Source organism: Trachurus trachurus (genome assembly GCF_905171665.1).
Source record: "Trachurus trachurus genome assembly, chromosome: 13".
Lineage (NCBI taxonomy): Eukaryota > Metazoa > Chordata > Actinopteri > Carangiformes > Carangidae > Trachurus > Trachurus trachurus.
The window spans coordinates 12,372,612-12,400,305 of NC_139892.1; the positions used below are offsets into that span (position 1 = coordinate 12,372,612).

A 27,694-nucleotide genomic window follows, 5' to 3' on the forward strand; every position below is an offset into this window, starting at 1 on the left:
TCAAAAGTAAGAATGGCTTTATTTGATGTTTGAAGGGATGTTTGTACTTGTGTCAAAGGATCAACAACAGTCTTTATAAACGAAGGACCTGAGCGCTGGTTATTGGGTCGTTACACTGGAACAGCTAAATGTGTGTTTTGTTTCTACGACAGCGACTACACCTCTAAAGGTTTGACCAGAAAAACATCAGATGGAGCCACTCTGCGAGTTTTAATCTGTCCGTCCTGGTTCAGATCTTGTTGAACGCCGCCACGTCCACAGACTGGACGTAGTCCTCGAAGGCGGTGATGGCCTCCTCCAGCAGATCCGTTCCCACTTTGTCGTCCTCCACCACGCAGCCGATCTGCAGCTTCTTGATGCCGTAGCCGACCGGCACCAGTTTGGACTGACCCCACAGCAGCCCGTCCATGCCGACGCTGCGGACGCACTCCTCCATCTTGGCCATGTCCGTCTCGTCGTCCCAGGGCTTGACGTCCAGCAGGATGGAGGACTTGGCGACCAGAGCCGGCTTCTTGGACTTCTTGGCGGCGTACTCGGCGAGCCGCTGCTCCTTGATCCGAGCCGCCTCCGCGCTCTCTTCCTCGTCGTCCGAGCCAAACAGGTCGATGTCGTCGTCTTCATCGTCATCTGCGTCGTTTGCGGAGGCGTCAGGAAGGACGAACTGACTCTTGGCGGACGGCAGGTTCGCCCTTTCCCTCTGGAAGGACTGGATGTGCTTGTACCAGCGCAGCAGGTGGCAGAAGGTCGGCGAGGGAGCAGAAGGGATGGCGTCGAACACTGCCGCGTCCGCTTGAGACGCCGCGAAGCCCTCCACGTAGCTTTTATCCGCCAGAAACTCATCGAGCGCTTTGAGACCGGCCGGCGTGCTCACGTCGCCAAACACAGTCTTGGTAGAGGCCGGGCGGCGAGGAGCCTGCGTGGGGAACCTGTGTACGACGACGACCTCCTGCACGGGGACGTCGTGCGTGAGCTGCGTTTCAGCCGTGTGGCCGCTGGAAGAACCAAGGCAACAGGTAATGAGTCACCGAGTGTAATCACCATGCACTAACCCCCCAGGGCACAAGTCAGCTAAATGAAGACCAGGCATGCATGTACAAGCCCACGCACAGCGAACGCCACAAACACAAAGGAGCCTTGTTAATTTTTAATTCTTATGTCTTTAGTAGAAAAAAAAGAAAAGAAACGGCCTCGTTACTGATATATAAAAACACTCTCAGTCCTCACATGCTGCAGCAACACAGATCTGCATCACACCACAGGCAAATTCAAACCTTAGAGGTTATATCATTATTATCATTATTATTATTATTTTTTTTTTATGTTTTTAAAAGTAGATTTAGGTTTAGGGAAAAGTGGAAATCACAGGAAAGGCTCGAGGTCGATCTCCAGGGCGGAGCAGGGCATGGTCAGCTCAAAGCGGGTGATGACGTCCGGGTGGAGGACGCCCAGACGGCCGACACTCTTCCCGTGGACGAAGATCTCAGCGCAGCGGCCGGGAAAGAAGGTCGGATCTAAAACAAGAAGAAGAAAAACAAAGATAAGACTCCTGGCATCGTTTCCACAAACTAATATCAGGCTCATGTTCAAATATGCTTCAGTGTTCTCACTTCTTCCTCAAATTTTTATCACTTCCACATCCTCGTGTGAAATCGGTGTCCTTCTCTCACCTCCACAAACTATTGTGTTACTATCCAACACACCATCTGTCTGATCCGGAGCTTCTTGGAGTTCATTTTTAGTTCTTATATTAGAGAAATCATAACATAAAGAAACACTGAAGTGTTCGGTTTTCTCTTTGCGTCACATGTTGAAGTGTTTTCCTGTAGATTGTGAGTCAGTCGTTGAGTGTGGGAGCGACTCTGAGCCTCCTTCTTCTTCCAATCCATGATTTTCTCTTGGTAATAGTTTGTTCAACCCACATCGCTCGCCAAACAATCAGCTCGGCAACAATTGTTTCCAAAAAACACAACGAAAACAAAACAAAACTCTAAACAAAGGCTTCGCTTCCTGTGATCAGTTCTCAGAGGAGAGCTGGGAATAAATTAAACAAATAAATAAAAAACACTGATGAACTCAATAAACTGAGAGAAAAAGGTAAAAAAAAAAATTAAAAGTTCAGTTCGCAGGTCGTCACTCTGAGGCCTTTTCATCATAATTGGATTTTCCATCTCGGCCACTTTCACACACACAAACACATTTTTCTCCCTCTGATTAAAATCTGATGGCCCAATGTGTGTGCGTGTGTGTGTGTGTGTACGTGTGTTTGAAGAGTAAAGGTCACTTCAATCCAGATGGAAAAAATAAAATAAATAAATAAAAATGACGCCATCATCAACAGTGAAGAGGCGTTTGTTGCACTTTTTCTCAAAACTCTCACACGACAACACAGACAGACAAACTGACTTGTCAGAGATTTAACAAGATACAGCGGTTGCTATGACAACAGCACCACACACACACGAGAGAGAGAGAGAGCGACGTGGCTTTCTCCCATAGTGCACTGCTTCTTCCCACGCTGCCTTGCTAATGGGTTCCAGAGCCCGCTGCTCATCACTATGGATGAAGGCTTACAAAACACATGGACTCTTACTTTGAAAGTGTGTGTGTGTGTTTTACATGTGTGTGTGAGGTGGCAGCGACAGCAGGGGAAACTCTGCCGTTTTTTTTTTTTTGTTTCTCTCCAGCTGCCTGTTCTGTGTCTGTTACTCGTATTAAAAAAATCGCAGGAATTTACTTGCGTCGCTTCACACGTCACCTACTTGCACCATGAGCCCCGATGCCATGGCAACCATATAAATAGCTTCTGGTACGTCGTCTTAAATAACCAGTCAGTCAATGAAAAAATCCTACACTTGAGCCAGGCCACTTTCCGCCCACTGGCCTCCGACTTCGAGAGCAGTCAGAGCCTTTTCAGAGCGGGAGGCGAGAGCTGAGACGCTTGTGTCAGATAATGATAATAATAATAATAATAATAATAATAATAATAATAATAATAATAATAATAATAATAATAATAATAATAATAATAATAATAATAACAACAACAATAAGACTCCGATCACCGGCTGATATTGATTTCTGTTTTGCTGCTGCAGGTTTCTGAGAGTCCACACAGGTTCTGACTGGATCCAAGTGAAGGTAGCACCTGGGCCTGGGGTAAAAGGGGGCAGGTCGTGACATAACAGGGCAATTAGTCTAGACTCCAGTGTTGAAGGATTTAAGATCATAAATTAATCTGCCAATTATTTTCAAGATGATTGGAGAATAAATTAAAAAAATTAAAAAAAAAAGACTTAAAACACACAATGTCATCATAAGATATCTGGTTTTGTTCAGTGATCAATAAAACAATCTAAAGATATCGAGTTTATTATAAGGAGACAAAGAAAAAGTGGCAAATCCTCTCTACTACTACTCTCCTCTCCTACTCTTACTTACTAAAAGATCTGCACTTGCTCCTGCACTCACTTGAAGCTCTTTTATTGTTAAGTCAACGTTTTGGTCTATTGACCTTCATCAGGACCAATATTTTACATCTGTTGTGTGACTTCCTTCTCCCTAAAGGAGAATGTGCATGCCTTCATAAAGTTTTACTCACCAGTAAAGAACTACGCACCAAAGGATGTTAAAGAATAATAAAATAAAAAATGTCCTGAACCAAGCAGGAATCATAGAGTCATAACAGACAGAGTCCAAAACTGTGTGTAGAGATTCTGCTTTTCAAAATAAAAGTCTGACAATAATCTATATTTTTGTAAATGCATCGAATGGAGCAGGTGGATCCACCACGACTGGTCGAGATCATTTACATGTGACATTCCCTCTGCACCAGTTTGTGCAGAAAACCACAACTCATGCAAATCTCGTCTTGCCGAGTCGTTGCATCTGTCGGTGGTGCTCCACATTTGCGTATATTTGACCTAGAAATCATTCAGAGAAACTACACACTTTAATTATTATGTCTTTCTCTTCTCCTTAGATTTGGATCCTGCTCCACTTGTATTTATCACATTTAAAGAATGTGTAGTTTTTTTAAAGACTGAATCACTTCCTAAAGCAGCCGAGCACTCTGGGAGTAAACAGTGTGTTTTAATTATTTACAAGATAAAGATGGGGTTGTATCCCTCTGGCTTAAAAAATAAAACTACAGTGTCCATCTTCACATTCAGTGAAGGTACCGGTGGAGCTCTGATGTGTTATTAATAGTTTTTGGACCAGAGAAGAGCTCAGAGGCATCGAGGGAGCGGATACATCAGACTCTGAGAGCCCACATGATGCATGTTTGTGGGATCTTTTCACTCTAGGTTTTTTTTTTGTTTCAGAAAAGTGGAACATCATCAGATTTATCCTTGGACAATAACAGTTTAGTGAGCCGATCAAAAAACTATGAATCGCTGCTGAAATGTGGGTGATGATGATTCCAGTGCAGGTGAAGGTTGAACAAGGAAGTCGGTCTATCAACTGTTCATAACGGACAGTTTGGCTTGAAATATCACTGATGATTAATGTGTTAAAGGGATAGTTCAACATTTTGGCAAACTAGCCCGATTACCATAATCCCTTTAGTCATAGCAGTAGGTTTGTTACCTTTAACTCATTGAGTGCCAACCACGTAATTTCTCGTTTTTCGTTCCCATGCGTTGAGTGCCGAAAACGTAATTTTACGTTTTTTGCTTTTTTTTTAAATTATGAAAATAGACACTTTAATACACATTATATGTAAATTTGGGGACTCTACGACGAGAAGAACTGAAATAGATGACGATCAAAGTCACATGACAGCTCATGATCTGGAAGTTTTTATCATAACTGGGCTTCTGCAAACGAGTTCTGCATGCAGATGCAGCGCAGCTGCTCTGCTCTCACCCGCGCTGCTGCTCCAGCTGCTGGAGCTGCTCGGAGCTGAACCAGGAAGCTCTCAGCCGACAGTCCGCCCGGTCTTCAGCTGGAGCAACACCGTGTCCTCCCCAAAGTCCTCCCGCGGTAAAATCTGATGGTCTCTGGACCAAAGCAGACCGGCATCACCGACCCGTACCACAGAAGGACCGCGACCACCGGCGGGACCGGTCTTCCCGAGCCGCGGTGGCCGACTGACCCTCACGCTCCGCGGGGAGAAGCTGTGACACGGCACGGTGCGTCTGTGTTATTGTTGTTTAGTGGCGCCCCCCCCGCCCCCGATGGTGGTTTTGTGAATAGAACAACAACTGTTGTATATATTTATCTTATACGAGCCCTTTGATCCAGAAATGCGAGTGTCAGAAGAGCGACAGACACAAACAGCGCACCTTTCATAAAAGACGCTCTATCTCCTTTTCTAGAAAAAAAGGAGGGATTTTGGTGAAACCCAGCCATGTTTAGCTTGACTTTTCTCAGGAACAGAGGCACGTAGAAACAAACGGTTTGTGGCCACTTGAAGCATTAAGGTAAACCTTTCAATTGAGCCACAGTATGTGTTGGTGGCAATAATATAGAATACACTGTGGCTCTACATAAAAAGTCAAAAATGGTCTAAATTGCCGGTACACTTGACTAAAACTTTGGAAAGGAGCGCGGCACTCAATGAGTTAATTGTCAGTGCAAGCTATTTTTAGAACGGCGGAGCAGAGCCGTGAGCTGCTCAGAGCTACGCTACGGAGGCTAATGGGATTTCTTGATTTCCCTCATCAAACTCATCAAATACAAACTCCAAAACGCTCTGGTGGACAAGTTGTGACCTGCACATTCACCACGCTATGAGATAATAACAGAACGTTACGAGACGGAGTTGTTTTAGAGGTAAATTCACGCAAAACCGCTGATGCGCGTTCCTGTCGGGGGCAGTTTTTCAGCAAGCAGTCTCTGCATTTGCCTCGGTTTGTTGCTTCAGTGCAGCGTTGTGGTAAACGCTTGGAAAATAAGTAATAAAAAAAAAAGAAAAGAAAAAAGGTGAAAAACCTCTAATGCGTAATGACACACTTCTTGTTTTCCCAGTGTTGTGTGCGGATCAAAACCTGTAGAAATGAGATAAAACCACAAACTGAATAAACATTATTTTTGTCTAGTTGATCAACCAATGACAGGACGTCGTTTCTACGTTAAACCATATGTTTTATAGTTCACCTGCACAGAAAAAGTCAACACAGACGCTGAAACTGAGACGGCCGACAGAGAGTCAGATCAAATGATTCAATCGGCTGCGTCTGCTCTAATCAGAGTTTTATAATAATAACTTACGATATAAAAAGTGAAAATGTCCTGACGGTGTTAAGGAGGCAGGTTGTAGTGATGAAACCGCAGAGAAATACCCTGTAAATCTGCAGCTGCTCTGGACTTTACAGCTCATTATTTCTGTCGTCTTCTGCTCTTTCCAGCTGTTTACAACTGAAAAATAGACACTATATGAACCCAGTTTCACCCCCTGCTCTTCTCTAAACAGCAGACAACAGAAGCACAAATTAATCATAATAATAAAATAATGTTACTGTTCGCTGCCTACATCATTCAGATCTTCAACCCCCCCCCCTTCTCCCCCTAGTGTTCGCATCAGTTACTGCAGGTTAAAACAAACACACACATCAAAGCTTCAGTCTGTGTGATCACTGCCACTGACCTTCATCACTAACGTCTGAGGCCCAACACTTAAGGTCAATTACAGAGTTTAAAAAAAAAAAAAAAAGACAGACAGCAGCGTCGTCATGTGAACGTGGTTGGTGCTAACGAGCTCTCTCTCGGAGCCCGGAGCTGCATTGGACACAGTTGTTAAGTGAAACACACGCATCTGCCTCTTAAGTGGTTTTTTTCTTCCTCCACGTCTGATCAGCTCCCCCCACCCCCCACTGAGGGGAGGAAACTCAGCTGACATGTTCTCCCTCAGCCCCTGGAGGTGGAGGTGAAGGTTGTGTTGCTTCGCCCTGCTGACGGACACATCCTGACCGTGTGTGTGTCTGTGTGTGTGTGTCAGCAGGTGAGCTCTCAGACTGGGTCGTGACCTTGTAATGGGGTTAAGGACACGCTGACATATGTGGGATGGAGATTAGGTTAATGGTGCAGAGAGGAGAGGAAACAGACTAAGTGTGTGTGTGTGTTAGTGTGTTGCATTAGAGTGCACTCTGTCCATTTCAGCTTCTCCTCTAAGTGTGTGTGTGTGTGTGTGTGTGTGTGTGTGTTGTATGTGGCAGCACTGCAGTGTGTGACGTGCCTCCCCCCCTCTGCAGACTCCACTCTGCTCTCAGACCAGTTTTTCTTGCTTACGCCTCCAGCCGTCGCTCTGTCGCTCTCCTGGCTGTCACCATCCCTCCCTCCTCTTCCTCCTCTTCCTCCCCCCATCCCTCCCTTCTCTTCTCTTCTTTCTGCACTCTCTCCTCATCATCCCTTCTTCCGCTCCTCTGTCTGCCTCCACCTTCTCCTCTCTCTCTCTCTCTCTCTCTCTCTCTCTCTCTCCTCTCTCTTTATCTGATACTTGAAGCCCATTGATTTGCTGCCTGGAGTCGGTGGCGGCGGCGTCCTGCAGTGTGACCTTGGAGCGTGCACGCCAAAAAACTAAAAGAGGAGAAGCTGGATAGGATGGAGCGGAGAGAGAGAGAGAGACGAGAGAGGGAAAGTATGGAAACTCAGAGATGATGTATGTGAGAGTCTCTTTGGGAAAACGCAGCCTGGAATCAAACCTCCCTGATTTTCGACTCTCGCAGGAACGGCCGTCATCAGAAAGACGAAACCCCCCACCTCCCCTCCAGAAAAAAAAAGCAAACTTCACCGACCGACCGATTACCGAGCCAGTCCCATGTCAGCGCTCGTTAGCGTGACCCCGACTGTGAAAAATAAAATTAACCTGCGTGCTCCTCTCCATTAACGAGCCGAGCCTTTCAGAATAAAAGCTCGTCAGGAGCCGCTGACCTCATCGTCGTCTCGGGGAGAGAAACTCTGGCTCGTCATTAGAGACGCGGTGACGTCGTGTCGAAATCTACAGAAACCAGCTGAGCCGAGACGCCGCCGCCGCCTTTCATTTCTATTGATCGCGGCGATGACAGCAACGTTTTCACATCGGCGCTATTAGGTTTCCTCCGTCGTTTGAAGCGGAGAAACAGAGTTATTCCTGCTTTATTAGAAGGAAGAAGAAGAAGAAGGTGATTCAGCTGCCGAGTTTGGCGCCAGAACACGAGTTGCTGTTCAGGAGTGAAAAAAAAATATATATATAAAATTATAAAAGTTTCTTTCAGATGTTTTAAAAGAGTCTGCAAAGTGAAATAACACTTGTTACTGCTCAGCTGCTCGGAGCCAGTTTTCTAATGTGCTTTCCATGTAGAAAAAAAAAAGAAGAAAAAGAAAAAGGGTGGAAAACTAAAATGGATTCACTGTTTACTTTTCTGATTTCCCCTCGGAAATCATCAATTTCTCCATCGTCTACCGTCTGGATTGTAGAAAAAATAATAAAATAAAAGAATCAAACTGATGTTCCCGAGCCGGAGCTGCTCTGTGTTCTCCATCACACGCTCCAGTAGCTTCACCTCACTCCTGAAAACTGAACATCACACGTTCACAGCAGTCGATACTTTTCAACCTTTCAGAGCCTCAACTTCTCCCAAATATTTTCAGTTTGGGTTTTATTCTATAAGTAAAGATGAATAATGTGTAAAATATAAACAATATGTTGTTATTGTACAGGCTGATTTGAGTTTCAGCGTCTGGTGTTGGTCGATAAGAACCGATGTTCAGACTTTTTCTGTGTCCACTTGAGAAAAATAAAGTTTGTGTTGTTTATTCTCATTTCTACAGGTTTGATGCAGTGTGTCATTACTCATTAGAGGATTTTCACCTACTTTATTCACATTTTCCAAGAGTTTACCGCAGAGCTGCACTGAAGACATTTTTCATTATTCAAGTTATTTACTGTTAAACAGTAAAATGTTTAGCCTCCATTACAGATTTGTCACAAAATAGTTTGAACCGTTCAGCTCACTTGGTAGAGCTGCCGCCCCATGTTGAGGCTACAGTCCTCACTGCAGGCGGCCCCAGTTCGATTCCTGCATCGGGCAGTCATTCTAAGGTACAAGAAAGCTTTCATTTGTATGCGGGTGTGATTCGACTTCAGTGAAATACGTATTTATGAAAGCAATATTTGATTTTTGCTAATAAAAAGCCAAATAAGTTACATACTGGGGCTTTAAAAAAAAATAGTTTGAACCATATTTGAGGGATCAATGCAAAAAATACTGCATACAGCTGATGAACCAGGTATTAGACTTTTTTTACACACTAAAATCAGTATCAGCCTCAGAAATCCTTATTTATTGTGGCAGATATTGTGATGAGATTACAAGTCATGATATGAACCGGAGTAGTAATTTTTACATTTTCATTAAAAGAAAATGTAAAAGATGATGTGAATTTTTGTGTTGTTGCTGAGCTTGTACCAAACAAGGACATGATTTGTTGTCTCTGCAGCAACACAACAACAACACACCACAATCCTGTGACACATTTTTCCTGTCATTGTGATATTGCATATTTGATTATTTAGATTCATTCTGCAAACCTTGTCTTGCCAACGAGTGATGCTGTCCCAAGGAAATCTGAGCTTTCACAATTATGTGAGGAGAGGACTATGTTGATTTTTATACCTTTACATTTTTGTACCTTTACAGATTTAGTTTTGATTTGCGGCTCGCCCACTCAGTTCAACCTTCATCAACTTGCTGCAGGAGGAAACGATGACGGACGCAACAGCTGAGAGCAGATGGAGGACGAGTGCTCACGCTACATGGTGTGTTTCATTTAAAGGCCGTCGTAGCTGTAAGTTCAGGTCGTTTATAAAGTTTTGATTAATTGGAAATAAAACCAGAGATGAGGAGGAGAAGATCTGGACGTGTTTTTAGTTTCTACCAGAGCAGGCAGACGAAAAGAGCCCGAACCCTCCACTTCAAATTAAACATTCATTTACCAGCGTTTAGAGCTAAACGTATTTAAACCAATTAGCGATTCCACTCGCTCTTTAATCTGATCAATCCGTCCAACCATTCATTTTCAGCTTCGGCCAGTATCTAATTATAAAAACAACACAAACACTGAACCCATTTGTCTCGACTGCCCACGTCAGAGCTGAGACGACCACGTTTCCTCTCCGGAGATTCAATCACAGCGCTGCAGGTTGGGTTGTTTTTTTTTTTTTAAGTCGAGGGCTGAACTGTGCACGCCACTGCCATGGAAACCGAGCCCCCTCAATTACAACAGGGTACATGACGTCCTGGAAACAAACACAACAATGCTGCTGCTGCTGCTGCTGCTGCTGCTGCTGCTGCTGCTGCTGCTGCTGCACGTCGACACCGGCTGGATTTACATAATCTCAGCTAAATAAATAAATAAAATAAATAAAAATCTGCCTTTTACCCTCACGTGACCCAGATCCATTTGTTCACCAGATCACAGCTGGGATTAACTCCAGTCTTCAGATTAAGATATTTACCACCAAAGCGAAGCTCTTAAGTGCATTCCTATAGTCATGATTATTGGTTTCCATCCTCCCCCCTCCCCAGGAGGACTCTCCTTACCCTCTGCAGCCTGGATGTGGTATCCGTCGCCGCGGGCCGACTTCACCTCCAGCAGCTGCATGGCTCGGTCCAGCAGGCCGTGGATCACCTCGAAGCCCGGGCTCTTGTTGTAGTAGACGGCACAGAAACGCCGGCTGTTCCTCGCCCCGACATCTGGTGGGTGGGTGGAGGGGAGGAGGGGGAGGTGAGAGGGACACTGAGTACAGGCCGATCTATATCTTCTTATCTTTATCAAATGTACATCTGCCAGGAAACGTCACCAGTATAGTGAACCTGAATGTTTGTTTTATATACTGTACCACAGCGGGAAAAATAAGTATTGAACGCATCAACATTTTTCTCAGAAAATATATTTTTAATAGAGCTATTGACATGAAATTTTCACCAGTTGTCGGCAACAACCCAAGTAAAGCACACATACAAAGAAATCCAAATATGTATGTCCATAAATTAAGTAATGTGTAATAAAGTGAAATGAAACAGGGAATAAGTACTGAACACATGAAGAAAAGGAGGTGAGGAAAGGTGAGGAAAGCCAAGAAAGCAGCTGGAGTCTGTCAGTATTTAGAAAGTCATCCTGTCCCCTATCAGTACAAAGTAATATCAGCTGGTTTAGTCCTCATGATGGGTAAAAGCAAAGAGCTTCTCAAGACCTTCAGGAACTGATGTTGGAGAACAAACTGATGGCATCGGTTACAAACGTGTCTGAATGCACCGTTTTATCCGTTAGTGCCGTTATCCTGAACTGAAAAGGACAACATTTTACCATAAACTGGCCACGAACAGGTCCTCACATGATTTCTGACAGAGTCAAAAGAAAACTAAGAGTCATCCAAGAGCCGATGACCACTGACAGAGCTTTAGACAGACCTGCAAATAGCAGGTACAGTATATATATATATATATAAAAAACAATGAGTAATGCATTTAACTGCCATGGCCTCTGTGCATGCTCACCATGCAAGTCTATTGACGTGTTCAATACTTATTTTCCCCACTGTAAAATAGTGATGACTGCACTGGTTGTGTTGTGTGTGATTCATTTGAACCTGAATTGATAAGAATAAGACACAACGGAGAGTTTTAGCATCATAGTATCTAAATATAAACATTTTAACATAAAATCATAATTAATTTGCATTTAAACAGTCATATTGCACTCAGTTTTACAGGTGTGTCAGGCTTAGTTAGTGTGTGTGTGTGTGTGTGTGTGTGTGTGTGTGTGTGTGTGTCCACCTTTGGTCTCATCCTTCAGCACCACGTCAGATATCTCAAACAGTTTGAGGGGAAGAGGCATCTTCCTGTTGGCAGCGATCGTCTTCAGGAGGCCTGGCAGCAGAGTGGTGCGCGCCACCTGGTGGACAAACACACCAATGACATTTTTTCTTTTTCTGTTTTTTCTTTTTAAAAGACTTGTGGTCTATTGAAGAGGAGGAGAGCGCCCCCTACTGAAGAGATAACACCACAACGTACAGGACAGGGAACGTCCATCATTTGGTCTCTTTACAAAGACATCTGTGAGTTTAAGTCACTACCACATGACCTCAGGTCTGCTACAACAGTATCTTCCTTTAAACACATTTTTATTTTTCTGATTCAGTGTTGATGTTTTAATTCTTGTGTGAATGTTATTTACTGCAGGATCAGTTCAACTCCTGTAATCAAAGAACATGCAACATGAACTCTGCTGTTATTTGTCTTCTCCTGCACAACCACACATTCATGTTGGAGCCTCAGTGAGAGCACAGGCCTTCACAATAAGAGCTTTTTTTTATCTTCTCTAAGGAAAATATTTAACTTTAATTGAAAAACCTTTTGGTTCAAAACAAGCTTTTGTTGCACCCACTGTTCTCTCCAAAGAAAAAATGAGTGATTAACTGAAAACTTGACACTAATAACGTTAAGTGAAACTTTAATTTCTTTTTAAGGCTGGAAGATGACTCTAAAAATCTGTTTTCTTTTCTAAAGCAGAGTAAAAGTTTGATTTTATTTCCTCTACACAACCTCTACATGTTTGTCTTTACCTGGAACTCGGTCGTCTTGGGGTTGGAGATGTGAGCAGCCTTGGTTTCTGAGATCTTCTTGCCGAGCTTGTCTGCAATGTCTTCCTGCGAACACTGCAGACACAGAGCAGAGAAATTAATTTAACTGGATTTTTTATTTCACTCACTTAAAACTCAGTGTTTTTGTTTCTGAGTGTCTTTTCTTACCAGAGCAAAGTTGAGCGCCTCCGTGAAGCCGGCGGCCGCCAGGTCCTGTCTCAGCAGCTCCGTCAGTTTGTTCAGGGGAAACTGTGAACACGTGAAGTGAATAAATAAGAACACACAACATGATGTACGACGTGTTACGGTGGTTTTTAGTTTCCTCCAGGTACCTGGTTGGCGACGGTGTAGGTGCGCGGCGTGGTGCGGGGGATGTTGTTGAAGCCGTAGGCGATGGCGGCGTCCTCCATGATGTCACAGGCGTGGATGACGTCCGAGCGCGTGGGCGGGATCTCGACCTCGATCTCGTCGCCGACGCCCGTCGCCTTGGAGAGGAGGCACATCCTGGTCAGGAGCGAAGCGATTTTTTCTGTCGACTCGCTGTCGGAGGAGGAGAAGAAAGGAGAAACACAAAGGTCATAATGCAACGAGTTCCTGAGGACACACTGAACAGTTTGGCGAGTGAAAGTGTTAATAAACTGCAGGATGTGACTAAAAACTGAAGCAAGAGCAAATATTTATAGTTTATTTATTTATTTTTGTGGTATAAACATCAGTATTTAGACGTATAAACAGACCGTTTTGTGTGATTTCTGTCCACACCTCAAAATGTATCCTTTTAAACTACATAAAATCAATTAATAATGATATAATCTATTTTTTTAATGAATCCAATTGCAAAGGAGAGTTTAAGGTTTAATCAATAGGACCTAGTGGATTACATTTTTTATTATTTTTATTATATTATACTAACTGTACTCATGCAAAACTCTTTAATATGAACAGATTCTTTCTCAAGTAGCACGGACATGTGATTGAGAATTTGTGGCATTAAAATGAAAATAAATCAAAATACACAACTAAGGTTATTGTGTGCTTGTTTAATTTTATACTGAAAATACAAAATGACAAGTATACCAAAAAATCTAGAATAAACATGAGGAGCTGTGTGAAAACCTGTGGCTGACTTTAATAACAGAAATGCTGATTCAACATTAATTTTGTTTTAATATAATGTACTCTGACCTGATGCAAAATTTGTTGCAAAAACAAAGTGAAAAGTATTAACTCATTGAGTGCCAACCACGTAATTTCTCGTTTTTCGTTCCCATGCGAGATTTCTCGTTTTTTGCTTTTTTTTTAATTATGAAACTAGACACTTTAACACACCTTATGTGTAAATTTGGGGACTCTACGACGAGTACAACTGAAATAGATGACGATCAAAAACTCATGACAGCTCATGATCTGGAAGTTTTCATCATAACTCAGCTTTTGCAAACGGTGGTGGATTTGTGAATAGAACAACAATTGTTGTATATAGTTATCTTATACGAGCCCTTTGATCCAGAAATGCGAGTGTCAGAAGAGTGACAGGCACAAACAGAGCACCTTTCATAAAAGACGCTGTATCTCCTTTTCTAGAAAAAAAGGAAGGATTTTGGTGAAACCCAGCCATGTTTAGCTTGACTTTTCTCAGGAACAGAGGCACGTAGAAACGGTTTGTGGCCACTTGAAGCATTAAGTTAAACCTTTCAAATGAGCCACAGTATGTGTTGGTGGCTGTTATGTATTTCTGTATTGGAAATAACTGTCCTCCTCCTGTGTGGTGGGGGAGGCGCTGTTTCCCTGGTGCCTTGGTTTTCTTTCCCCATTTTTGCCTTTCAGGTCAGGTCCCATCCAGGTGCACGGGATTGGGTCTGATTGCCTGAGAGGGTATTTAAAGAGGGGATTCCAGGGCCGCCAGTCTCTCCTTCCCTGCCTGCGACAACAACGGCCAACCATTGTTCCTTAGTTGTTTCTTGTTACTTTGCACATTATTCTCTTTAGTTACTTTGTACTTTAGGGCCTTGATTTTAATAAATACACTAAATGGTTTACCTGTGTGGTCTCCCTAATTGTTGTGACCTACCGTGAGCCAGGTGGTCGTAACAAATGGGGGCTCGTCCGGGATATTGGTAAGGTTGTCAGTACCTTACTAATGCCTGGATAGTTCAGTAGTACTTGTGTAGGAGACTCACAGTGTTTGGTTAGTTTGCTTGATTGCTTAATAAGTGGTTGATCTTGGTTTGGTGTAGTATTGGTTATTGATTTGGCCTGTTTGGTTTGCCGTATTAAACCTTGATTTGCTTGGCTTGCAGCAGGGGAGGACTGTGGCCGCTATCCTCCTTTGATTGGTGACCTGGTTACCGGTTATAATCCTCAGCTGGATGGTGAGTAGACGGGGTTACTGTTGTCGCCCACCTTTTGTCTGAAGCGTGTGGTTTAGATACCATGAGCTACGTGAACCCCCGTGGTAGGAGGAGAAGCGCTTAACGCTTGTTTGTTTTTTTTGTTTGTTGTTTTAGTTTGTTGTTTTTGGTGTGCTGTAAGCCGGGGCGCTATTCAGCAGTACCATTAGGGTGCTGTTGGTAGTTAAGCTGCTATGAGTGCACTGAAGACTAGGTTGTGGTTAGTCAGGGATCTTTTGTTGAGTTAGACGCGGGGCAGCTCTTTCGCTTCATTCGCTTGCTAAGTAAAGCTACTCACCGTCCTATGTTGGGGTATTATAGCTGATAACAGGGTCTTTTGTCTATACGTGTTAATATGATAGTGATGGCCTGGTAAATGTTTTGAATTTGGTTTGACGTTGTGGCTTTGGTTGCCTATTGATTACTGGTTATCAGTTACTGGTTGGGCGTTTGTAGCCATAAGAGTTTTGGTGAAATGGATCCTGTGAGGGAATTTTTGGGAGCCCCATCAGTTAAGTTGTTACTGCAGTTAAAGGTTGAGGAGTTGTGGCGAATTATTGAGCATTATGAACTGAGTCTTGATGTTGTGCCTGGTCGGTCGAAGAAGCCGGACGTGGTGGCGGCCATACAGAGAGAGTTGGTGACTCAGGGCATATTGGAAGGCCATGAAAAGTCTCCGCCCATGGTGCCTCTTGGAGGTGCGGTGGGGGGAATCAGTATGGGTACAGGCTTATCATTCGCAGAGCAAAAGGAGCTGTTAGCGATGCAGATACAGCTACAGGAGCTTCAGACGAGAGAGCGCCATGCATGTCTTGAGCTGGAGAGAGTGCGCCAGTCGGGTCCCGCTGTGGATGATGGGTCTGACGGTAGGCGTAGGGACAATTTAGGAGACATGGTTCGACTCTTACCAAAGTTTAATGAAAGAGATCCTGACGTGTTCTTTTCATTATTTGAAAGTCTGGCCGATGAGAGAAGATGGTCCGATGCTGATCGCACAGCACTGATTCAGAGTGTACTGCCACTTAAAGCTCAAGAGGCCTATTTAGCACTTGACCCTGCAGATAGGAAGTCTTATGATAAAGTAAAGGCTGCTATATTTTTGTCTTATGAGCTGTGTGCTGAAGCCTACCGGTTGCGGTTCAGGAACTGGAGGAAAGCTGAGAAGCAGACTTATGTGGAGGTAACAAGAGAGCTGGTAAGTCACTTTAAACGTTGGCGTGAGGCAGCAGGAGTTAAGACTCTGGATGACCTGTGTGAGGTTTTGCTGCTAGAACAGTTTAAGAATATCACTCCTGAACGTATTGTAAATCATCTGAATGAGCGTAAACCTAAAACAGCCCTTGAGGCTGCTAAGTGGGCAGATGAGTTTGTGTTGACTAATAAAGGTCAAGCTAGTGAGGTCCGTGGCCATGGTGGAGGAGGCTATGGCTACAGAACGGAGCAGAGCGGTGGCCTCCAGCCTCCTTACCGTGCTAGGTTCCCCAGTGGGAGTTCTGGATTCTCAGCTCATCGTACAAGGCATGAACATGCTAGTCCAACTAAGGTGGGTTCAGATTCTGCATGCAACTATTGTTTGGGAAAGGGGCATTGGAAGAAAGATTGCCCTGTGCTTAAAGGTAAAAGATATAGTGGTAAGGGGCTATCTACTGTTCGACCTCAAGCCATGTCAGTATATGTCGGTGGGGGACAGGGGGCTGTGGGCCCGGATGACGAGGCGTATAAGGTAAAATCGTCGATGGCGACTGCTCTATCAAATCCTCCTGTGAGCAGTAAACATCCAAGCGCCTCACAGGGCTCTGACTTCCTACATCCAAATAAGGTACCTCCTGATTACAGTCACTTTATCACAACAGGTTTTGTTTCATTGGCGGGTAATCCACAGAAAGTACCTGTGAAGATACTGCGTGACACGGGGGGGTCAGTATCTTTCATTCTTGACTCAGTGTTAAATTTTTCTGAGGGGTCAAGCCTGGGGAGAAGTGTGTTAATCCGAGACATGGGGATGCATACTTGGCCAGTTCCCTTGCACAAGATCGAACTTGACTCTGAATTGGTAAAGGGGGAAGTTGCGGTAGCCCTGAGATCATCCCTGCCAGTGGAGGGTGTATCAGTCATCCTAGGAAATGATCTGGCTGGGGGGAGGGTGTGGGAGGGGGTTCCACCACCACCTCCCATAGTGACGTCTGGGCCGACGGTTTTAGCTGGTCCTGACAGTAGTGAGAAGGAGTTTCCAGAAGTTTTCACTGCTTGTGCGGTGACTCGCTCCATGGGAGGAGCAGGGCCTGAAGAGGGAGGTAAAGAGCCCCCTAAACAGAGTACTGTCCAACTAACTGATCTGCCTCTTTCCCTGTCTAAAAGTGAGTTGGTCGTCGCCCAGCAGGAAGACCCTGAACTGAAGTCCTTGTTCGGTGAGGTCAAGTCCACAGAAGAGATGGAGAGTTTGGCACATGGGTACTTTGTACTGGATGAAGTGCTGGTTCGTAAGTGGCTTCCTTATGATGACTGTTCTGTAAGTGACCCAGTGTTCCAGATAGTCATTCCTACAAAGTTCAGGGACGTGGTTTTGGAGACAGCCCATGGTGATGTAGCAGGACATATGGGGGTTAAGAAGACCTGTGATAGGTTGCTACGGTATTTCTTCTGGCCGGGGTTGAGGAAGGAGGTTACCAGGTTTATTAAGACTTGCCATACCTGCCAGATAACTGGTAAGCCTAACCAGATCATTAAACCTGCACCTCTTTATCCTATTCCCGCAGAGAGCGAGCCATTCCAGCATCTCATCATCGACTGCGTGGGGCCGCTCCCTCCATCTAAGTCGGGGTGCACCTACCTGTTGACGGTAATGTGTCAGACCACTCGTTACCCAGCGGTGTATCCACTACGCTCCATCACCACACGTTGCATTGTGAAAGCTTTGACCCAATTCATATCTATCTTTGGTATTCCCAGGGTCATACAGAGCGACCAGGGGTCCAATTTCACATCGCAGATGTTTGCCCAAGTTCTACGCCAGTTAAGAGTAAAGCACAACAAAGCTAGCGCTTACCATGCTCAGAGCCAGGGAGCTCTTGAAAGATTCCATCAAACTCTTAAGTCGCTGCTGCGTGCTTATTGTACTGAGCTTAAAGGGGACTGGGAGGAGGGGCTACCCTGGCTTATGCTATCCGCTAGAGAAGTGGTGCAGGAGAGCACGGGATTTAGCCCCAGCGAGTTGGTGTTTGGACATAAAGTGAGGGGTCCCCTGGCGGTTTTGCAGGATGGCCTAACGCCTGCAGCGCCACCTGTAAAGCTTATTGATTATGTGAATGGTTTTCACCGTAGGTTACATCTGGCGGTTAAGTTGGCAGGAGAGCATCTGACTGCCGTCCAGAGTAAGATGAAGCGATACTATGACCGCCGAGCAGAGCCTCGAGTGTTCTGTCCTGGAGACCAGGTGCTGGCGTTGCTGCCTATCCCCGCTTCCCCATTCCAGGCCAGGTTCACTGGACCGTACACAGTGGTTCGACAGGTCTCTGAGCAGAACTATCTGATAAGTACTCCTGACCGGAAAAAGTCAACTCAATTGTGTCATGTAAACTTGCTAAAGGCTTACTACGCTCGTGTGTCTAACTCCGGAGCAGGTACAGAACAGGAGGTCAAGCCCGCTATGTTAGTTACCACAGCTCACAAGCTGTCTTCAGCGGTTTCAGTAGCGGCAGAGGAGGAAAAGGAGAAGGAGGATGTGAGTGGGTTTGCAGATGGGGTGCTGCGTCCTCGGCTCAAAAACTCTGAGATGCTAGCTGACCTAGGTGGTCTAGTTGGTCATTTGCCAGAGAACCAAGGCAGGGAGTTGTCAGAGCTCTTAGCTGCTTTCCCCTCCCTGTTTTCTGATACTCCTTCTTGTACCCATTTAGTGCAGCACGATATCGATGTGGGAGAGGCGGAGCCGATTCGCCAGAGGTTCTACCGGGTCCCACTGGAGAAGCGCCGCCGCCTTGATGCTGAGGTTCAGTATATGATTGACAATGGGTTGGCGGTGCCTTCAAACTCCAGCTGGGCCTCTCCATGTGTACTGGTAGGAAAACCAGACAAGACTGACAGATTTTGCACAGATTACCGAAAAGTAAATGCCGTGACCAAACCTGACTCCTTTCCCTTACCTAGGATGGAGGATTGTGTGGATGCAGTGGGATCTGCCAGGTATGTGAGTAAATTTGATCTGCTAAAGGGCTACTGGCAGGTCCCACTAACTCCCCGTGCCCAAGAGATCTCCGCGTTCATCACACCATCCGGCCTTTACTCCTACAAGGTTATGAGTTTTGGGTTACGGAATGCGCCCGCCACTTTTCAGCGCTTGATGAACGGGGTAGTAGCAGGGCTGGAGGGCGTAGCCGTATACCTAGATGATGTCGTGGTTTACAGCGATACTTGGGAGCAGCACATGAATCGTGTACATGCGCTGTTGGTACGACTCCAGGAGGCCAACCTCACGGTTAACTTAGCCAAGTGTGAATTTGCCAGGGCTACAGTAACCTACCTGGGGAAAGTAGTGGGCCAGGGTCAGGTGAAGCCAGTGAGGGCCAAGGTCCAAGCCATCGATCGGTTCCCACCTCCTGTTTCCAAGACTGAGCTTAGACGCTTCTTAGGAATGGTCGGCTATTATAGAAGTTTCTGTCCAAACTTCTCCACGGTGGTTGCCCCACTGACCGGCCTACTGCAGGAGAAGGTTAGGTTTGAGTGGTCTTCTGCCAGCCAGCAGGCTTTTGACCAGGTGAAGATGCTGTTGAGTACAGCTCCTGTCCTGGCAGCGCCTAGACTAGATCAGCCATTCAGGTTACAAGTAGATGCTAGTCAGGTTGGGGCTGGGGGTGTCCTTTTGCAGACTGATGGTGAAGGGGTGGATCGGCCAGTCAGCTATTTTTCAAGGAAGTTTAACCGCCACCAGCTAAACTACTCGACGATAGAGAAGGAAGCGTTAGCGCTGGTGTGGGCTCTGCAGCATTTTGATGTGTATGTGGGAGGGGGAGTCCATCCAGTAGTCGTGTATTCAGACCACAATCCCCTAACCTTCCTTCACTCCTTGCAGAGTCCGAGCCAGCGGCTGATGAGGTGGACGCTCTTTCTACAGCCTTACAACCTGAGCATCCGGCACATACGTGGTGTGGACAACGTCATTGCAGATGCGTTGTCACGTGCGCCAGAGGGGTTGGAGTGAGCCGGTTCCTCCCCTTTCAGTTGCTCCTCACAATGTCCCATCTAACCTTGTCTTTCCTCCTTAAAGATGCTCTCCCGGTACCAGGAGTTGCGGGTGGCTGGGCAGCGGTGGGTGGAGGTGTGTAGGGGTGAATCAGCAGGGAGGAGCCCGACCCCCAATGGCCCATGTGTTCTTGGGTGACATTTATAGTTTTCCTTTTCTAACTTTGTTGTGTACATGGTCGAGCTAGTTGCCACTGGTGCTGGTGGATGGCAATAGTGGGTCATGTTTTTTTTTGTTGGTGTGGGCAGTACCGAGGGCCTTATTTGCAGAGGCCATGGTGTTGGGCCTCTGTTTTAAGGGGGGGGGTGTTATGTATTTCTGTATTGGAAATAACTGTCCTCCTCCTGTGTGGTGGGGGAGGCGCTGTTTCCCTGGTGCCTTGGTTTTCTTTCCCCATTTTTGCCTTTCAGGTCAGGTCCCATCCAGGTGCACGGGATTGGGTCTGATTGCCTGAGAGGGTATTTAAAGAGGGGATTCCAGGGCCGCCAGTCTCTCCTTCCCTGCCTGCGACAACAACGGCCAACCATTGTTCCTTAGTTGTTTCTTGTTACTTTGCACATTATTCTCTTTAGTTACTTTGTACTTTAGGGCCTTGATTTTAATAAATACACTAAATGGTTTACCTGTGTGGTCTCCCTAATTGTTGTGACCTACCGTGAGCCAGGTGGTCGTAACAGTGGCAATAATATAGAATACACTGTGGCTCTACAAAAATCGTCAAAAATGGTCTAAATTGCCGGTACACTTGACTAAAACTTTGGAAAGGACCGCGGCACTCAATGAGTTAATAACTATTTCCAGCAGATATTTTCCAGTATAAATCCAAACTAACTCACTTGATGCCGACTTTGCGGTTGATGAACTCACTGGACAGTTTCTCCTTCCTGTAAGCCAGCTCCTACAGAACAAAGCAGGAAACATCAGCAGAGCCTAAATAAAGCCCAGTAAAATAAATAAGTAAATAAGATGTATTTAAATATGACTGAAGTGAAAACAGTACTGGTAATACGCAGGTCTTCCCATCTGGATACACGACCTCAGCCTCCTCCACCCTGAAAGAGGAGAAACAAGTAAATCTCTTACTATAAAAGACACATGATGAATCCTCCATTTAGATCAATATGTGACAACAAGGTATCATCATTATTTAGAGTTGGACATGTTATGATTATAGAGGGCAGTTTTTCGGCAAGCAGTCTCTGCATTTGCCTCAAAAACAACTCTGTTTCATAACGCTCCATTATTATCTCATAGCGTGGTGAATGTCCAGGTCACAACTTGTCCACCAGAGCGTTTTGGAGTTGTTGGATTGTGTATTTGATGAGTTTGATGAGGGAAATCAAGAAATCCCATGAGCCTCCGTAGCGTAGCTCTGAGCAGCTCGCGGCTCTGCTCTGCCGTTCTAAAAATAGCTTGCACCGACAATTAAAGGTAACGAGCCTACTCCTAAAACTATAGGGATTATGGCAATGGGCCAATTTGCCGAAATGTTGAACTATCCCTTTAAAAAAAAAAGATTTTGATCATCTTCCACCTTGAGGAGCCGACGACACAGACTCCCTGTTAGTGTCTGCAGACAGAGGACTCAGTGTCTGAGAGAGACAGGCGAGTGACTCACGTGAAGGGCTGGGAGCAATACTCGCTGAACATGGTCACCATCATGTCCAGGACGATCTTCGCCTGCAGAGAGAACGAGGTCAAGTTAAGAGTCAGTTTCTCACGACAACGGCGACAAACGGTGATAAAATTGATTTATTTGTAGTGTCCCTCTGTCCTCTGTCTGTACCTTGGTCACATCTGTGGCCGTGCACTCGATGAAGACGTTCTTTGTCTTCAGGGAGATCTTTGAGTGGTCGCCTGCACAAAGCATCTCATTATCTCAACAGTTCATTACCTCCTTTTTTATGTTTTATTTTGGCCAATGTGTCACCTCCTTCTCTAGTTTCATTATCTCTGAATATTATGTCTTTTTTTTATTTCTTATTTCAGCCTTTAAACCAGAACTCTCACCGTTGATGATGGGCGGCATGGACAGGACGACGCCGTTGCTGTCGTAGATGACGGGGTACACCGGCTTGTCTTCGATGATGTGGAGGTAATGCCTCAAGTGGCTGTCTGTCTGTAATCACCACAGCAACAACAAAAACACCGCCAGGTTAAACACTGATCAGAAAGAAAACAACTCCTTGGTCTGTTAAGATAACCAAGACTTTTGTGAGTCTTGAGGCATTACCAGCCTTAATATCTCATTTGTAAATGCTCTATAAGGCATAGATAGTGCCCACTTTAGATGAGCTCACACAAAATACTTAATTAACGAGTAGTAAGTGCTTTGTAACTGCCTGAATTCATGAATTCCTGCATTAATAACTGTTTATAAGTCATCCATTGGAAATGGAATTTGTGAGTTTTTATAAAACATTTACTGACACTCACTAACCATTCATACTGGACGTGTAAGAGCGGCTTGGGAATGCTGAATCCATCATTTATATAGATGAGCTTATTAATGAAGATTATACAACAGTTAGTTCCGACCGGTCCCAACCGAGCAATTTGATTGGACAACGAGACATTCCATAGTGCTGATATACAGTATAACAGCACTGGGACTTTTCACAGACATAATCACTCCGCTGTTCAGCTGGACAGGAGCTAAGTCAGAGCCACACTCCCCATACAGGAGCTGCTCCATCTCTCTGCTGCTGCTGCTGCTGCTGCTGCTGCTACAGTTATAAACGGACCTGAACATTAAAACCTGGACCTGACCTGGTCCGTCTAATTGGAGTTGTGTTGTGTGTTTTGATATTAGCATTAGCTGTTGTTAGCCACGTAGCTCAGCTACTTAGCTTCAACTGTGTTTATATTGATTACATAGATGATAAACAAATGTAATACGGTATCGATAACGTCTCTGTATGTCTTCACGCTGGTCCTGTTGCTGCGGTGCTAATCATACACGGGCTCAGAACCAGAACCAGCACTGGAAGCAGCTCGGTGGAAAAGCTTGTAGCTAGTAGCAAGCTAGTATGAAATGTTTATGTGTTGCCTGGCAACAGCCTTGTCCCTTCCAGTTGCGGAACTATTTCTGTTGGCGGAGCCAAATAAATGATGTGATAAACAAACAAATCATAATCTCTTGTAGTTTATTACTGTTCTAAAAATGCGCTCGTAGCACTGTTGTATAAAAGCAATATCACACTCGAAGTCGTGCTGTTGTACTGTATATCAGCACGGTGTGATTATCTGCGGCACTCGGCCTGCGGCCTCGTGCCTACGACCGAATCACAGCCGTGCTGATATACAGTACAACAGCACTCCCTCTCGTGTGATATTGCTTAAGTAAAACATTTACAACTGTGATTGTAAACCACATACTAATGAGTATTTACGTCAGAAACATGCTTTATAAATGATGAATTCAGTGTTTACTAATCCATAACTACTGTGCTTATCAATGATGAGTAAAACATTTATAACTATGTTTACTAACTACATACTAATGAGTATTCATGTGTTATAAATTATGAATTCAATATTTATTCATGCTTAACTAATGCTTAATAGTGTGTACTCATTATAAAGTTTTACCCATGCTTCAAGTTTATTATAATTTTAAATTTTTCCAAATTGTTTTATTTTTACACACACACACACACACACACACACACACACGCACGCACGCATGCGCACGCACAGAGCTGTGGCGTTTTCTTCCTGCAACTTTATCCATCTCTAAGAAAACTAAAACTAAGTTGGTGTTATCTGACATTCAGTTTTAGTTAGTTTTGCATTGTTCATTGTAGTTATTATTTAGTTATCGTTTTTGAAAAATTTTGGACCGTTTTATTACTAGTGAACTATAATAACCCTGGTCCAGTTAAGCAGCCGTTACCTTGTAGAGGCTCATCAGCTGCGTGGCCGTGTACTCTTTGGTCTGGTTCAGAGGTTTGAAGCTGATTTCTCCTGGAGGTTTGGCCGTGTACATGAAGGGGCCGGAGATGGTGTCCAGGTCGTGGGTCCCGATCGCCACCAGACTCCTCTTCCTACATCAACAACAGATATTACTTCAATACAGTTTTCTTTTTAGTATCTAATAATTTTTCAATACAGATTTGATCAAATTACGGTACAAATTACAGTTTTATTCTTAAATCGCCATCATTGGCTGCTCGGATTTACTGATTCACTCCTTGATCTGACGTTTTTCAATCCTCAATAGTATCAAAACAATTTGGTCCATAAAGGTATCAAAGCTCAATACCCAGCCCTCGTAAATATGATACTGGTGGTTGTCAATATCTCACATAATTACTTTAATTTTACGTCAACCATCCATGGAAACTATGTGACTATAACGATGTGAACTGAAGATATTTGGATATTTGAACAAAAAAAGACATTAAAAGGATGTAAATCCGGACTGTGGGGAAACCTGATGGTCATTTTTCACTGGTTTTATCATCAAACAATTGATTTATTGACTCGAAAAAATCTTCATATCCACACCTATATACTCTTGATATAGAGGCTCCAACATCACTGAGAGGATTTTATATCAAAAGCACTGATTTGTGTGAAAATGAAGAAAGCATAGAAGCACCTGTATAATCATATTTCCTGTAATTACTTTTGAATAACTCTGTCGACAGGGGTCGTTCCAGATGTGCTGCTGTATTTCACCGTGTGGTTTGATCTGATCTCACCTGCAGATGTTTTGGTGGAGTTTCTCCTGCAGCTCGATGAAGCTGTCGTAGCGCTCCTGTGTGAAGCTGATGTTCCTCAGCACCGCGGCCACAGCAAACGGACGCACTGCTGCAGTCTGCACAAAAACAAACAAACAAAAAAAAACGCAAATCAGTGTCATACAACCGCTGTTCAGCCTCTGGGCCACTAACGATGTATTTTGCCATTAAAACCTCAGAGTGAGTCCACCACCCACCTCCTTGGTGATGATGAGTCTCTGAGGCTCCCCGCTGACTGGGCTGACACGTCTGTAGCGAGGCGCCTCCAGCCTGTAACACAAATACATCGCTCTCTAACAACAGTGAAACACGTCTGCAGGCACTACACTACACCCACAGTAGGAAAAAAAAACACATCGTACTCAAGGAAGTCTGACACCAACAAAACAAACCTTCCCCACAACTACTGTATGCAGAACACAGCACAACATTTTACACCTAAACAAACGATCTCCCTTCATTTGGAAAACCTTTAATGATGTTGTCTGCTATTAATATCACCCCCCCGCCTCGCCATGCACGTCACAATCACCCTGAACATCTTAAATAGTAACAAAAACAGCTGGATTTTTGTCCATATTAGGCTGAATAAATATACCGTATATAAAACCTGTTCTACTAAGACCAACATTACTCACTGACTGAAGTATTCAGACAGAAATATAAACTCTTATTTTCACACTTAGACAGGTTGTGTGTTTATCTTCCCACTCACCACATCTTGCACCAAAACATAAGGTTATATCAGTAGATTTTAAGGTGTGAAATAATTATTAATAATAATAAAAGATGAATACATTAAAAATGAATGCATCAATGCACCTTAAAATGTACAACAAAAAGAGGCAGTCTCAGCCACTGCTTTCAGTGTCAGCAGGCAAAACAGACAGTGTGTGTATAATATAGAGAGTCTGCAGGGAGTCCTTTAAAGAAAACTTCATCTTCTCATATCTAATGCAATGCAACCTCTGTGATCCATCTGCTACAGTTGGGAGGAGATGAACTTCCTCTGCATTTCACAGAGAAATAAGGCATTATAGAGCATATTAAATTATAAATAAATTAAGTTAGGGCCTTTGATCAAGATCAAAATTCAAAAAGGAGGTCAAATTTAGAGTCGGGAGATTCACTGTGGGACGTTTGGGGGAATAGTTTCTGCACAGTAGCTGATCTGAATGAAATAAAATGGATATTAATGCAAGACAATTTCAATCTTGTTACAGTAAAGGTCAGTGATGCAGGAAATGCCTCTCTCAGATTTAATGCACAGTATTGCGTCAACACCAAAGGTTTAAATAGTGAAGACAGATGATGACAAAGTGTTAACACATTTGATGTCTTTGTTTTTTGTTGATGTTAGTGACATCCAAGAAGCACCTCGCCAGCACCAGAGCGAGCTCGGTCTACTCACGTATTCTTGAAGACCTGCAGTCCGCGGACCAGCCCCTCCAGACACAGCAGGTCATAGCGGTTCGCAGGTACATCGATCTTGTACAGGATGATGTCAGACGCCCCCGACGCCTTGTTGTCCCCCTGCTCTCGGCTGATGATCTCCTTCTCTGAAGTCTGTGAATTAATGCAAGATAGAAAAGATTGATTTCTGACATGTCACAGTCCAGACATAAATACCTGAGGAGCATTGTGACAAATATAAACAGGGAGCAACAGGTGTAACTGCATTCTTATCATGCCATTCAAAATCTACACCAAAGTCCATTTTAATCACATGTAATTTAACAGAAAACACTGTGGATTGGTTTTATTTACTCACTATTTCATCCAGCTCCAGTCCAAACTCAAAGCACAGCTCATCAAACTCCTCATCGGCTTGAAAAAAAAGAAGAAACAACTGTTAAAAAATGCTGCTGCTGCTGCTGCTGCTGCTGCTCTTGAACAGCGCTTAGTTCAGATTTAAATGACAGGAGTCCTGAGGAAATGATGCAATCACGTTGACATGCGGTTCAAATGTGTCACTATTGCATTTTTTACACAAAATCAGGCAGAAATACGTTGTTATTACATATTGAATTGGCATTTGTGATGAATTCCTATTTAACTTAGTTTTTTCATTCATAAACAGTTAAATTAGCCGCTGCAGCTGCTGCGATGCTAACTCTCATGCAACGAGTTCAGACAGTCCTCTGACTTTATCCGTCTTTTAGGAGACAAAAACACATTTAATAAACACAAAGACGATTTAGTCCATGGTTTAAAGGTGTAGTAAATGTGTCTCACTGTATGTTCTCCCCAGGGCTTTGAAGAGAAGGTCCCTTTTCACTCCGACAGTCGGCATGTTGGCTGCTAATCCTCCTTAGCACAGCGCGAAAGGACCCCGCTAGCCGGTCGCAGCTGTCTAGTCAGTGCCTGATTGAAAAGCATTAGCCATGGATAATTTGTCTAATTACACAAATAAGAATACATTAATCGAATGAAATACAAGTGATTCTATTGTCCCCTAGAGGAAATTAGTTGTGCAGCAGTATAAAAGAACGACATACAAAGATAAGGTGTACAGTTATATAATATTTTTCTAAAGAAGCATTTTATGGAGCTAATTTATTCCCTCTGGGAAAGATGTAGGCTACTGGTGTGGGCGGAGCTGTGTCTTGTTTGTTTTGTGATGTGTTGATTAGAAGATTTTGGTTTAGTGTTTTTTTTATTTGTTTGTTTTTCTAAAATTTTAGTATTGCTTAGCCTGCTTTTATTGATTTGTTGTTTTGTTTTTGTTTTATTCTTGACATGTTCAATAAACTGATAA

At 44.1% G+C, this 27,694-nt stretch overlaps 1 protein-coding gene across 1 annotated transcript; it reads right to left on the reverse strand.

Annotated features, from left to right (window-relative positions):
* farsb (phenylalanyl-tRNA synthetase subunit beta) lies at positions 1-27,275 on the reverse strand. Its single transcript, XM_083985816.1, has 18 exons — positions 27,172-27,275; positions 26,708-26,763; positions 26,348-26,502; positions 25,134-25,206; positions 24,898-25,013; positions 24,087-24,237; positions 22,202-22,310; positions 21,978-22,048; positions 21,810-21,871; positions 21,192-21,243; positions 21,028-21,089; positions 12,898-13,105; positions 12,734-12,814; positions 12,548-12,640; positions 11,760-11,877; positions 10,524-10,676; positions 1,364-1,511; positions 1-992 (listed from the first exon to the last, which is right to left on the reverse strand). Exons 1-18 carry the CDS (start codon positions 27,227-27,229, stop codon positions 230-232), a joined length of 2,529 nt encoding a protein of 842 aa, XP_083841942.1. The 5' UTR covers positions 27,230-27,275; the 3' UTR covers positions 1-229.
* Positions 27,276-27,694: the final 419 nt, after the last annotated feature.